The sequence below is a fragment of the Palaemon carinicauda genome, chromosome 1 (assembly GCF_036898095.1).
Source record: "Palaemon carinicauda isolate YSFRI2023 chromosome 1, ASM3689809v2, whole genome shotgun sequence".
Lineage (NCBI taxonomy): Eukaryota > Metazoa > Arthropoda > Malacostraca > Decapoda > Palaemonidae > Palaemon > Palaemon carinicauda.
Genome location: NC_090725.1, coordinates 80,399,670 through 80,414,377, shown reverse-complemented (window position 1 = coordinate 80,414,377; position 14,708 = coordinate 80,399,670). Strand labels below are relative to the sequence as shown.

Sequence of the window (14,708 nt, the reverse complement as noted above, 5' to 3'; positions counted from 1 at the left end):
TATAGCATCGAGCTTATCCAACTATGGTTGTATCTTAGCTAGTAATAATGGTAATGATATAAGGCACGACAGTTAAAATTAATTTCCTATCTAGTTCAGCTTATGAAATTGGGATTATCTATAATATTGGACAACATGCATAGTTAGCTAATGGCACAACAGTGCTAGAGGTCAGGGATAAAAAGTTTCATAGCCCTCAAGTTTTTCTTTAATTAAGTGGGTAGTTAGCAGGTTAGAACAATTATGAAAAAATGACAGAATGAAATAATTGGAAAAAAAAATTCTCATTAAACAGGTCTCAATCGAACCTTGAAAATGTTTCCCATTGCATCAATTTTTCTATTATTAAAAAATACAGTCTGAATGCATTTCTAGAAAGTGAATCTTTAATAGAAGAATGGAACCTATAATGAAAGAGAAGTTATCAATGAAAAGATCTTAGTGGGTGGGATCCATATCTATCTATCTATCTATGACTGTCCATCGAGTCGACGACTACTGCTTCCTTAAATGCTAACTATGGTGATGATGATTAAATTAATGTTGCTGTCCCTGATGCCAATGTATATGACTGTGCAGACCAATCCTATAATCTCAGACTCTACCGCACATCTGGCAGGTCCAGTTGGGGTTCAGTGGGAGGACTCCCATAGGATTATTTTGTCTTAGTTCCCTGCATTGCTGTCTTGGTAGGATTGCGTTTCTGTCTTGCTAGGTTTCCTTCGTCTTCTAGTCAAGTTACCCACACAGCGCAACGAGTGCCATAGTGGTATGTTGGAAGCACTTACCTCAAGATCTTCCGAATTAATATTGCATTTATTAAGTGTTGCCTTTATGTTATTTTTATATCTTTTCATTTGACCCCCGAGGTTTCAACATGCATTCGGGAGCTGTCCGTACAAGACCTGACGAGGGAGGCGGTATTCTGGCATACGTATAATATGTCCAGTCCATTTCAACTGTCTTTTTACTAGTATTGCCTCTGTTCTGATTGATTTGTCATGTAATATTTCTGTATGCGGGACTCTTATCTTTCCGTGCTATTCCAAGGATGCCTTGTAAGCATCTAACATGGAAGGCTTCCCTAGGTTTTATGTGGTGATGACTGACTGTCCAGGATTCTTTACCATATAGTAGGGTAGAGAGGCATACAGCTGCATAGACTGAGACTTAAGTATCTATCATTAGTACCTACTGCAATGATACTTCTAGTTCTATTAGGGTTTAACTTCATTTCCTACAACTTGAACCATACTCTTGTTTTAACTACAGTACAGTAGGTTGCTTTTAAGAGATTCATTAACTTTTCTTAGGACATAGCATTTATGCAAATAGGGTAGTATCCTCTGTATCGGGGAAGACATTTAGTCATGAGAGTTGCATTATTTGCATACCATAACATTTAACTTCCAGTTGACTGGAAATAATAAAAGTCTTGGAATACATCCTTGTGGAACACTCGACATGCAATGAGTCTAGGCTGATTAAAATGATCATAATAAACTTCTTGCTGCTTATCATGTAAGAAATGTTAATGAGATAAAGTGTACATATAACCTTTAATGTCTCTAATTACAGAGTTGTTCCGTAACTGGAATACAAACCATGCTATTTAATAGGGGTATTACTTTTGGCGTAGCTGAAATGACGAGCCATTAAAATTTAACGAGGGTTTACTACCCACACCGCTAGTTAGCGGGGGTAGGGGAGGGTAGCTTGTTAACCCCCCCCCCCCCCCCTCACACACACCTGTGCTTGAGCTCACTTTACTTTTGGCTTGGAGAGAGAGTGGTTGTTCCTCTCTCCCTCCTCACCTATTTTGGACTGCCATTAACTTTTGTCTTTCAACTTACTTTTTTTATACTTGTATATATATACAGTATAAACGTTCTTAATGTTTATGTATATATATGTGTATAGAAATGTAGTAAGTTTCCTTTTCAGTGTTTGTGCTGTGTGTGATACATATACGACAACGACACTTGCGTAGTAGCAAGGCCAGCACAGTTCCACTTCGTGGGGAACGACCTCTCCCTCTCTGGTCCATCGGTCTTCCCGTCGGCATATATCCGTTAACTCAGCCGCCGCAGGGGAATCGTCATCGCTTGGACCCTCTTCATTCAACTATTGTCTTCGCCTTTTCCTCTTTTCCTACGGGAAACTTGGATTCTGAGGGAAGGGAATGTAACCTTTTAAAGATTGACTAAGGTCTCTCTCTTCTCGAGGTCGTTCATCTTTACTACAACAGCGTACTATTGGGGAAGTTCCTTTCCCGTGCGCGGGTTAGGTTGCTCTTCCGATTGTTTGTCTTAATTATTTTCAGTGAAAATCTAATGGTATTTTAACTTTTCAGCTTTCTCCGTGGGGAACACTTCCCTTTGGAGGGTCAGTGGTTCTCACTCTTAGTGAATATTCTTAGCTGATTTGAATAATTATAATTCTGTTTTTATTACAGTTACTCCGCTCCCCCCTTCTCCCGTGGTTGTCGTCTGGAGAAGGAAGGGCGCAATACTTAATTCTTATTTTATGTGGTTCCCTCAGGGTTCCTCTTCGGAGTTCCTCCCTAGGGAATTTCTGTTAAATAATTATTTAATTTCATTTTCCCAATTAACTATGCAGTTTTTCTTTGTTCGACTAAAGAGTGCCAACGAAGCAGAGCAGTTCTGTTCATGCCTGGGGAATCTGCTGTCACTTCCGTCCCTCAGAGGACGTCGTCATGGGCGTCATCCCTTCTCTTAGAAGTACTCCCGTGACAGCATGGCCAGCACTTCAGATCATCTTAGAACGCTAAAGGAGGTTCACCTCCAGGGGCTGGACAACTTCCCTTCCGAGGGAAGTTTCCTCCCCAGGTGTGAGGTTGTTTCTCCCTTCAGAGGGAGAACATCCCGCATCTTAATAATTTCATCGCCTTCGACTGCTGTTGCTGCCCTTCGGCCAGACTTCTCTCCCCCCTTGCTGAGTTTCTCTTCCTTCAGGGGTGGAGCTTGGTCTTGGCAAGTCTCTTCTATGAAGTGTTCGCCTCTCTCGTTCGCGAGAGAGGCCACTCATAGAGACTCCTCTTCGGAAGGATTGCTACTGCTAAAGTCAGCTTGCTGATCCACCGGCCCTAAAGGGCATCATCATGGGTGTCTTCTAGTCTCTTCTACGTAGTGTTCACCTCTCTCGTTTGCTAGAGAGGCCACTCATAGAGACTCCTCTTCGGAGGATCGCTACTGCTAAGGTCAGCTTGCCGATCCACCGGCCCTAAGGGGCGTCATCACGAGTGTCTTCAAGTCTCTTCTACGAAGTCTTCACCTCTCGTTCGCGGGAGAGGCCTCTCATAGAGACACCTCTTCGGAGGATCAAGCAGACCTTCCAGCGCAGCCTGATCGTCCTGCCAGCTGACCTACCAATCTACCAGCGCAACCTTGTGCTGCAGGGTAGTCCTTTGGACTTCGGTCCTGGACTCCAACACGGACCTTTTATGGTCCCCATCGGTGGATGCTCGCCCTTCCAAAGGGCACATCCCAGTTCCTGATCGTCCTGCCAGCTGACCTACCGATCTACCAGCGCAATCTTGCGCTGCAACGAAGTCCTTTGGACTTCGGTCCTGGACTCTAACGCAGACCTGCTTACGGTCCCCATCGGTGGATGCTCGCCATTTTTTAAAGGGCACATCCCAGTTCCTGATCGTCCTGAGAAGCGCGCGAGCTCGCCAATATTCTTACGTGCGTGAGTGCCGCTCTTCTGCACGCGCCGCTCTTGCGCGGCCGCCGATGATTTTCCAAGCGCGCAAGCGCCAATGCTCTTGCGCGCGTCCCAATACAGTAGTCTTACACACGCGCGTCCCAATACAGTAGTCTTACACGCACGCGTCCTAATACAGTAGTCTTACACGCGCGCGTCCCAATAAAGTAGTCTTACACGCGTGCGTCCCAATAATCTTACACGCGCGCACGGGCCGACTTTCTTCCCCGCGCGAGCGCCTAGGGTCTCCCACACGCTCACCAACAGTATTCAACTTTCTTCTGTGCGCAGGCGCCAATGGTATCTTGCATGTGCGCCAACAGTCTACCGCGCACCAATGGCCTTACGCGTGGGCGCGCGCCAACGGCCTTCGCTCATGCGCGCTCCAATAATCTTGAGTGCGCGCACACAGCCTTCCGCGCGCGCCGACGGTCATCTACGTGCGGACGCCGATGGTCTTCCGCACGCACGCGCCAACAGTCTCCACGTAGTACTCTCACGCACGCGCCAATGCTCCCACTCTTGCGCAACCAGTCACACGCTTCGGTGCATTCTAGGGAGAATGCACAAAACTACACAGTGCCTTACTGCGCGCCAGCACTCTTCCTCACTTTCCTGCGCCCTCCTGCGCAGTTATGGTCCCAGATCCATCTGCCAGCTCTCGCCAAAGAGTCAAGGCTCGCAGATCCAATGCACCAGCTCTTGCCTAAGAACCAGCGCTTGCCTGCAGATATTAAGCACCAGCATCGTCCTGTGTGCCATCGCTCCAGACTCACCTACACACTCACGCAATTGTCAGTAAAAACGAATAAAATTTTTTGGACAGGTCACCATTGCCCCATTCCTCCCCGCAAGCACATAAACATTGCCACCGGGAAAAGAGGAATAAGGCTCCACAGAAGGATTCAAGATCCCGAAGATTCCATCTTACAAGGGAATCGAGTCGGGGAATCCTTGATGCCTGTCTCTTCTGAAGTTTCTTTTTTTTTTTTTTTCCCTTTACAGACGACCGGCAGCAAACAGGAAAGCATCAACAGACTGATCTCTAGATCACTGTTTGCTTATGGCTAGTTCACAGTTTACTGATCGCTAGGTCGCCGATCACCAGATCGCCAAGTGCTAGCTCAATGCTGATCTTTGACTTGTAGTCCCTCCAATGGCTAACGATCTCCAATTGCTAGCATTTCCAATCATCGATTGCTAGTCAATAACCAGTCATCAGCTTGCTGATCACTAGATGGGCAGCTCATCTTTCTTCGATCATTGAACTCAGCTCTGATCTCTGACCAGCCCATCTTCAGCTTGCTCATCTCTGACCAAACAGGGGGGACCATAATCAGCTTGCTGATCTTGAACTTGCCATCGGCTCACAGACCACCGATTCATCGGTCATCGGTTATTTGCCAGCAGTTCGTGACTCGAACTTACTAGTCAACCGCTTCCTGTAGTTCCTAGATCAATAGTTATACAACATACTTCTCGCTTCTGACTGTTTGCCATCATACTAAAGTGATCGGTAAACGTTCGACAACCCTCATCAACGGCTTGCCAACAGGGAACTACTTGCGAGCACTCTCCAACTGTACAATAACCACGATACCCAACGGTTAAACATTGATTAACATTCACCAGATTGATTCTATTCTAAGGAATAGCATCAATCCCATCAGGGCACGTGGTAAGGCTAAGCGTGGCCTTCCTTTTATAGAAATTCTCTCAGAGAAGAATTCCTACACTGGGCATCGCGCCTGATCCTTTACGACACGAGTCAAGATTCCAGCGTCGACAATCTTCCATGTAAAAGGATCACCAAGGAGATGTCCCTTTGGGTCGATGTCCCCACCATGTTGGAGTTCGATCAAGGCCTAAGACCTCAGGTCTTCATTTGCACACTGGACCTAAAGGACACTTACTTCCAGGTCCAAACCATCCATCTAGGAAGGTTGGAATATTTAGTCTAGACAAACAAGAAACACCAGTTCAAGGCACTGTGCTTTGGTCTTTCCACTACACCCATCCTGGTCTCACAGGATCGGCTTTTGTCTCCGCTCTCTCGGGACGACTGACTGACCTTAGCAGACTCAGTGGCAACCTTGCATTAACACTGGAACTTCTGAATTCTTTTTACCAAGATCCAGTGATCAGGGTAAACCTACGGAAATCTTCCTTACTTCCCTCCCAGGAGACTGGTGCATCTGGGAATAATTCTACACACCAATCTTCACAAAAACCTTCTCGGAACGAGAACGACTTCCATTCCAGGAAGCTTGTGTCGGAAAAAGAAGAAAGGAGGGACCATAGTGCTGCACCTTACGATCTCAGCCCTCTGGACAGAGCCCGAAGGTACCTTCACTTAAATCTCTTAAGAGATGAAGGCCAACTTTCCGGTCCTTCAACAGCCTCATTGGTTCCTAACAGACCACTCAGCGATGCGATGGACGGCACACCACATAGAGACTCACATTGACAAGCAAGTAGGAACTGGCTTGTAGCCTCTTCCCATCTAATAGTATAAACACTAAGATGGGCCAAAGTCCGTTTGGTACCACTTTGAGCCCGCTTCATTCCAGACTGGAAGAACGTGCTCACCGACAATCTGTTCACAGCATCTCAGATAAGGTATACCGAATGGACTTTGGATCGCCATGTAGCTGACAAAGTCCCAACTTTGCAAGGTCCTCCAACTAAGGGGTCGGTTCGCAACACTCCTGAATCTCAGGCTACCGTTGCTCACCAGCCCTAGACCCCAAGGCTCTCTGGCAACAACGGTGGGTACAACAATGACATTTATGTCTCGCCCCTGTTTTATCTGGAGAAGGGCACTCTACAAGGCTAGAAGATCAGTCAACCTCTCAAGGACTCTCCTAGCTCCACTATGGCATTATACAGAATGGTCTCCAAACCTTTTGCAACTCCTGATAGAGCCTCCAAGAGAACCCTCTCCACATAACAGACAACCCACTTCGACACCTACCACAAGCTGTAGATTTGCTATGATTGTACGCCTGAAGACTACCACCTCTTTGCGAAAAGGTTGTCTAGATATCTGAGGAATTCCTCAGCATCAATCTACCAGGCAGTATCACGTCTTGTGTGGTTGGCGTCATGTGAAAGTGTCTCTCCACTCGATACCTCGATTCCAGCAATAGCGGAATCCTCGAGTATATGCAAGAGGAAAAGACCCCCTATTCAATTTCGACAGGTAAAGATGATCACTCAACCTTGATCCTTCACCTTCAAACTGAAAGAAAGGGACACCCTCTCATCGATAGACTTTTCCTAACTTATACGGACTTACAACTTGCCTTTCCCCAGTCGGAATTGAGACCTCCCTCTCAGAACATGGTTCAAATCTCCGATCCCTTCTTGTGTTCCACTTCACCAGGCAACAAATTTTCTCCCGATTAAAGAACACAATGTTCCTACACACTCGGACAGAAACCATACGAGTCAAGGAACTTCATGGTCTCTCTTTCGACATCGCCCATTATTGAGAAGGGCGAAAGACAATGTTCAGTTTTGTCCCTGAGTATGTCACCAGACAGTTTCCAGAGGTGACGGATCCTACACAAGTCTCAACTAGGTAACGGACGATCCAGATCATCCGTTACTGTAACCAGGGTAAGGTATGAGACTTTACCTAAAGAAAACGGCAACAGCCTGCCCGGGTCCCTCCTCTTGTCAGCACCGGGAGAGACTAGAGGAGGATCACCGAAACATCATCTCGACATGACGACTCACAGTGTCAGGGGCATAACTATGCCCCTGGTCCTTCTTAGCAGGTTTTACAAGAAAGGATGTGAATGCTCCAGGTGACTTTCACAACCTTTCTCCTGCAAGACGTGACCCACAGGAACTCAATACGATCTCTATCGGTCCGGTGGTGGCTGCACAACAGCCGGTTGTATACCTCAAGCTCCTTATTGGACAAGTAGCAGAAGGTTGAGGACACTGTTACCCGGTTTTAGTCTGCGTGAATGAAAAGATTTGACTGGCTCTTATTCTTTTCTTCATCCTACCCTCTCGTGGGGAAAGCAGCATCCTGGGTTCTCTGCATAGCTGACCTCAAACCACTGCAGGTAAACCATGCTTCCTTGTGTTCCTAGTATTAAGATTACTACTGTTACGTCCCCATACCCTAACGAGGTGGTATTGGGAAAGTCCTAGTCTACAAGTTTCCATCTAAAGAACCTCGGAACAACTTCCTAGGACGAGTCACACTTCTTCATACCTTCACACACAGCTTGCGTAGGCCGCAGTCCTTGCGTAGCAAGGTTCTAGCAAGGTACAGGGACTCCTTATTTCTTGGGTGCTTACACACTCAAATAACGAGCCCCCGGGCAAAGCCAAAAAGCCAGACTGGCAGGAACGTCCACCCTTCCTAATGGGTCAGTCACCCCTATTAAATAGCGTGGTTTGTATTCTAGTTACGGAACAAATGACAAATTTGTAGATAATTTGTATTTTTCCCAACTATACAAACCTTAGCTATTTAATCAAACTTGCCCGCCAGCCCTATCCCCCGTGAAGTCCTACCTCCAAGCAAAGTGAGCTCAGCACAGGTGTGTGTGTGGGGGAGGGGGGGTAGCAAGCTACCCTCCCCTACCCCCGCTAACTAGCGGTGTGGGTAGTAAACCCTCGTTAGATTTTAATGGCTCGTCATTTTAGCTACGCCGAAAGTAATACCCCTATTAAATAGCTAAGGTTTGTATAGTTAGGAAAAATACAAATTATCTGCAAATTTGTCATTTTTAATAAAAGCTTTATGGTCAGTGAAAGTAGCAATAAAAATAATTTTATCAAGTTTTGACCTATTTTTTGTCAAGTTTGACCACCTGTCGCATCAGGTGTTTATAACTTTTTGGCCAGCTGAATCCTTGACCCCTGTTATCATGGGAGAAACTCATCCAGGATAGTAGACATAAAATGGAGTCTCCAAAATGCCTTTTCTCAGTTTTAGTAGGAAGCACTGGGTTCTTAACAAGTTTTATAAGATGGATCTGTTTTTTCTATTTCTCTTTTAACCCTTTTACCCCCGGGGTATTTGGAAATTTCCCACCCTTAACCCCCAGGGTGTTATTTTTTTCACAGCAAATTTGCAGTATATTTTTTTTAAATTGCTCTAACAGCCTTAATTTTTGTCATAGAGAGGTCAGGTTGGTCTCATTCTCTTGGAAAATGCCTGAATTTTCTCAAAAAATTATCAAAAAATATGAAAAACTAATTTTTATAGCATTTTTTTGCAAGGACGTACCGGTACGTCCATGGGGGTAAAGGGATGGCTTTTGTGAAACGTACCAGTACGTCCTTTGGGGGTAAAAGGGTTAAAGAATGAGACTAGATTTCAGCTATGTAGTCATGTAGTGAACAATTGGCCATAAGTAAATAAAAGGATATTATTTGTAGAATAAAAAATATCTTGAATTGTGTCCTATAGCTTGTTACTATTTTCCAGGTTTATTCAGGAACCTTCTCAACCATGGGGCGAAAATCAAAACGTAAGAATAAGGACCGTCAGCAGAGGTTGGATAACATGTTTCCCCATGAAGACATGAATATGGATGATAACAGTGATGTAATAAAGAGGGGGGCCAAAGAACAATCCAAGTTGAGTAAAAAGGAACGAAAGAAGAAATTACGTCAGATGATGAACATGTGTGACAAACGTAACAAAAGTGATGGAAATTGGCTTGGTTGGCATAAGATTTCAATAAAAGGAGATAGTCCATTAGAAAAAGACTTTATCTTGTCAAGTATTTGTAACATTGTAGATGTGCAGTTCAATCCCTTGGGATTTTGTCGCATAGACAACAGTAGTATTTTTTACTTGCAAAATAATGAACCAGCAGCTTCAGCAATTGCTGGGCTCGACAAAAGATTGCAGGGTCCTGATGGCTGTCGGCTAAAGATTGTTTCTAATAAGTCTGAAGGGCCTGACTTGGTACTTAATTCTCACCAGTTACTGATATTACAGCAGTGCTTATCTCAGCGGTACAAAAGTGATGCCTCTCTGCTTGACCTTTCTGACTTACACAATGACTCTTTGTTGAAGGAGAGAGACATTCTGACCCCTCTTCAAACACCAATGATCATGAAACAAGTATTGAAATTAATAAAGGAAAATATCCCAGACCTACGAGCTCTCAGTCTAAGTAACAATGGCCTTCGCAGGAGTCACATACAGTCTTTGCAAGTATTACAAAGTGGATGTTCACAGTTGGCAGCATTGAATTTGGAGCACAATAACATATCTGATTTGAAATTCTTAAACATGATAAAAGTGTTTCCTCTTACAGAATTGAATTTACAGTTCAACCCAATTGTTGAAACATTTAAAGACAGACCTTTGGCATATATCAAAGAAGTCAGATCTCGTCTGGGCAGCCTCAAGGTTTTGGACAGTATTGACATTGAAACTTATCTAGCTGAAAATGATAAACCTACACCATACAAAGTAAACATCAACTTCTCCAAAAATGAGAAAATTATGTGCAGCTCATCAAGCAGTAATAGTGAGTTTGAAGTCACTGATTCAACTGTGCGAGTATTTTTGGATCAGTATTACAGCCTTATAGACACTGCAGAACGTGTTAATTTGGTTGTGGCTTACACTCCTGATGCTGTGTTAGAGGTAAAATCAAATTTAGAACTTGTACACAATGGTGTGTTTCTTGGCCATGACAGAATTAGAGAAGCCTTGCTCATGATTCCTGCCACCCAACATCACCACAGTTCATTTTCTCTCCATGTTCAGCCATTGGGTCCCAAGACCACACGAGCTGAAATTACAGGCCATTGCCAGGTGGCTGGAGTGAGTACCTCTGTTGCATTTTTGAGAATTATGAACATAGTGCCCTACAATGTAGGATTTTGTTGTTCCCAGGACAAATGGGAATTGAAAATGACTGTGACGTAGTATTTTTAGAAAATCATTTGAACATTTATTACTTCATTCATTATCATATGAATCCATTCAGTACATGGTAGTTTTTAAGTTTGATAACAGTAAGGCAATTGTTTAGGATGTTGGTTTGACTTTTTTTTTTAAAAAGTATCATGTCTACCGATTTTCCAGAGACAGAATTGGATGCCTTTGAGAAAATCATCATAAACTTTAGACTACATTTGTATTTTTTCACTGGTAATTTTTATGCTATAATTGTAAACACTGACCTTTTTCAGCGGTTGATCACTGCTGCTGTTTCGATTTTCTGTTTGATGTAGCAGCATTATTCCTGTATTTTGTCTTGGAAATTTAAACAAAGTGCGTGTAAAAATGGTCTGAAAATTCATGAATGTTTCATGCATTACCAACTAATTGAATGCAATAACTTGAAGGTGGCCATTTAGTCACATCTTGGGGTAACTATATAATGAACATTGTATCAAGTTATTAAAGACAAATAATCCGTAATAGATATAGAAAAATAATGAAAAGAAGGCTTACAGCATTTAACTTGCCAGAAGGTACCGTATCGTTCCAAAGCTCTTTTGTTTTACAGGGTTTCACATTGCTTTTATTATTTTGATGAATCAATTGTAAGTCACATAGCCAATATCTTTGAGGCCTGAGCTTCATGACCTTAGAATAAAATGTTTTCTCTCAACCTCCTATACCCTCCCAACCTTAAGTAAAATGTTTTCTCTCGACTCCTTATACACTCCCCAACCTTAAACTAAAATGTTGTCTCCCAACTCCTTATACACTCCCCAACCTTAAGTAAAATGTTTTCTCCCAACCTCCTATACCCTCCCAACCTTAAGTAAAATGTTTTCTCTCAATTCCTTATACACTCCCCAACCTTAAACTAAAATGTTGTCTCCCAACCTTAAGTAAAATGTTTTCTCTCAACTCCTTATACACTCCCCAACCTTAAACTAAAATGTTTCCCAACCAACTATACCCTCCCAGCTGGGAACCACCTATCGCTGGAATGTTGTGCAATATCATAGGATAAAAACTACTTTTGTAGTCCAGGACCTCATTTAACGTTGTATGAATTTGATGCTTCTATTGACCCAATCAATCGTGGTATATTTTTGGTGTTAGTTTAGTACAGCGTATTTCAGTTTGAGTTTAATGATTCTTTTGGTTCAGGATTATTTAGGCAAGTTTCACACCTTTGACATGTTTTGTCTTCTATTTGGCATAATAGGAGACAGAGTATTAGCCTACATTTTTATGCTTTCCATGTACACCTTGTAAGGGAAGCTATCTCATGAAGATGTAATATTTAGTGTGATTCCTCCTGCTCTGATGAATTCATGACATTTATATAAAGGATTAAATAATTTAATAAAAGTAGGAGACCAATACTGTATGTTTGATGATAAAGGGGTCTGTACTTCCTTCTAATACCAAAGCTGGGCAGGGTTTCATTGCCTTCCTGGAGAGACAGTGTGTTTTTGTTGTACTGCTGAGATCCTAGTTCTAATTTGGGTGGTAGGATAAAAGTCAAGTTCATGAAAATTCTTTTAGGCATCACTTTCTTATTGTGGTTTAATGCAGAGTAGATACAACAGTGTTATCCCTATTACCCAAATCTCTGCTTCCTATGTCAGGGATAGTGTGTGTGACGTAGTAGAGAAGAGGAATCCTCCTCTCCTTCGTTTGTTCAGTTATGGGGTAGATTATGATAACAATTTCATCTTATCTGGTACAAGAACGCTGTCATGTATAGCTGTATAGCCACAGATGCTTTCCAACCTCTTGTTTTTTTAGGAATATTCAAGAGTAACTTCCTTTCTGAACATATGTATATACCTCAAGAATTTATACTGAGGTGGAGATCTTTTACTATCGTCCTGTTGCTGTATCCATTTCTCTTACGGCTCTCACTCACCTATATCCTGACTAATCAAACAGCCTGTATAGTTAGAATGAAATTTAAGTGACACTGATCATATTTAGTTTTACAACTATTGCTGCAGGGGAAATGATGTCTCCTGAAAGACAATTTGATTTGCTTTTTTAAAATGAATTTGGATATTTAGTATATGGTGAAACTGCTTTCAACCATTTTCAATGTATTCTGGTCAATTAATCTTTCAATTAAGGTTAGTGTGAAATTTGAATTCTCTGCTGTAGTAAAAGATGTTTATAATTAATATGTTGCGTAGGGTACATCAGAAATGAATGCAATGAGATAATAGATTAGGATTTACATTCTTTTTGTTTATTCTAATGTTGTGTTGTTTGTTTGATTTCTTGGGCATTGGATTTAATACCCAAATCTTTTCTATATAGGGGCATGGCTTAACTAGTAATAATAATGATAAGGCAAACAAAAGAGAATAGGTCGAGTATTGTATTTTTGCTTTATTTTCATGTGGGATGAAAAGAAATTCTTTGTAATTTTGTTCTTTTGATAGACATGGACGTTAAATCTGATATTTTAATCCTATTATTTTGGCATTAAAATTAATACCCTTGTGGCTCTGTAATCAAAAGTGTAAGGATACGCATTTCATCTTGGGTGTCAACAGAAAGTTTCTCTTAGCCTTATCCATAAATTACGTTATTATTAATTATATTCAGTGGGTTCATTAGCAAATCCTGTATCCATACCTTTCTCGTGTCCAGATTTTGTAATCGAAGGTAATGCAGTAGATTTAAAGTTACATTGGTTTATCTGTATTTTTTTTTAGGTACAACAGTCAAATCTTTTTGTTTAAATTTTTCTATTTTGTTACTTTCTCTTCCTTTGTCCTCGAGTAAGGAGTCTGGGTTGTGGTTCAAGGTTCTTCGGAACCTGTTTTGGTACCCTGGATTCCATGTGAAACTCATAACAATCTTGTGGGTACTGTAGTAGAAGCAAAAGCCCACATTTCCTTGTGCCTTGACATCCAGTTCTTAACCTAGGGCTAATGATCAGCCTTTGTGTCTTGATTTATTAATAATCTACCATGTTGTTTTTCGCTCATGTTAAAGACACCATTTTGAGCACACATTCTCATCCTTTTTTAGTGGTCCATGCTCCCACTGCCTTTGAATCCTAACACCAAAGACTGATGTTATTTGCCATTTACCTTAACCCTTTTACCCCCAGGCTCTTTGGAAATTTCCAACCCTTAACCCCCAAGGGGTTATTTTTTCCCCAGCACATTTTGCAGTAAATATTTTTTAAATTGCTCTAACAGCCTTAATTTTCATCATAGAGAGGTCAGGTTGGTCTCATTCTCTTGTAAAATGCCTGAAGTTTCTATAAAAATTATCAAAAATATGCAAACAAAAATTTAAACAGCAGTTTTTTGCAAGAACGTACCGGTACGTCCATGGGGGTAAAGGGATGAGTTTTGTGAAACGTACCAGTACGTCCTTTTGGGGTAAAAGGGTTAATAATCTACCATGTTGTTTTTCGCTCATTTTAAAGACACCGTTTTGAGCACACATTCTTATCCTTTTTTAGTGGTCCATGCTCCCACTGCCTTTGAATCCCAACACCAAAGACTGATGTTATTTGGCATTTACCTTAAACAGTATCTCATTGTTTTTAGAAATATGTGGTCATTTCAATACTAAATCTTTTTTATTGAAATATACATCAAAGGTACAGTAACAGTCTGCTTTGGAACCAAGGTTTTCCCATATACCAAATGTTTCTTCAATAGATTTTGTTAATCCTTTTCAGAACCACATTTTAATAATAGGTACTTTATTAGTTAACTGATAATTGTAAATATCTGGCATGAGAAGTGAGAGCTATGTAATGCGAGGTAGATTTCATTGGTATTTTTTTACTAGAGCTTAATTTTTCTTTTTAGATAAAGTGGTGTACAATGTATTGAGTTAGCTCATTTCCTGTGACTTACATTTAAAGTAGGTTTCAAGAAAAATGTTTATGAATTTTCTCTTAGCTTGAAAATCTTTTTTTTTTTTTCATATCTTTTCACCAGATTTTGCTTAGTGGCATTTCTTTTGACTTCCACCTTTAGATTTACCTAAAATTTTTATCCTTAACTACAGTAACTGTAAATTGCTA

At 41.7% G+C, this 14,708-nt stretch overlaps 1 protein-coding gene and 1 long non-coding RNA gene across 2 annotated transcripts in view; one reads left to right on the top strand and one right to left on the bottom strand.

Moving 5' to 3' along the window:
• Window positions 1-10,992, top strand: part of LOC137649298 (nuclear RNA export factor 1-like) — a 53,972-nt gene extending 42,980 nt beyond the window's left edge. The window contains exon 2 of the mRNA XM_068382287.1: window positions 9,182-10,992. Coding sequence (XP_068238388.1) covers window positions 9,206-10,642 — 1,437 coding nt within the window. The 5' untranslated portion in view covers window positions 9,182-9,205 and the 3' untranslated portion in view covers window positions 10,643-10,992. The remainder of the gene's footprint in view (window positions 1-9,181) is intronic.
• Window positions 10,993-11,191: 199 nt separating this feature from the next.
• Window positions 11,192-14,012, bottom strand: LOC137649318 (uncharacterized). The gene is made up of 3 exons (XR_011045770.1): window positions 11,622-14,012; window positions 11,442-11,554; window positions 11,192-11,396 (listed from the first exon to the last, which is right to left on the bottom strand). It is a non-coding gene; the product is annotated as an uncharacterized lncRNA (long non-coding RNA).
• Window positions 14,013-14,708: the final 696 nt, after the last annotated feature.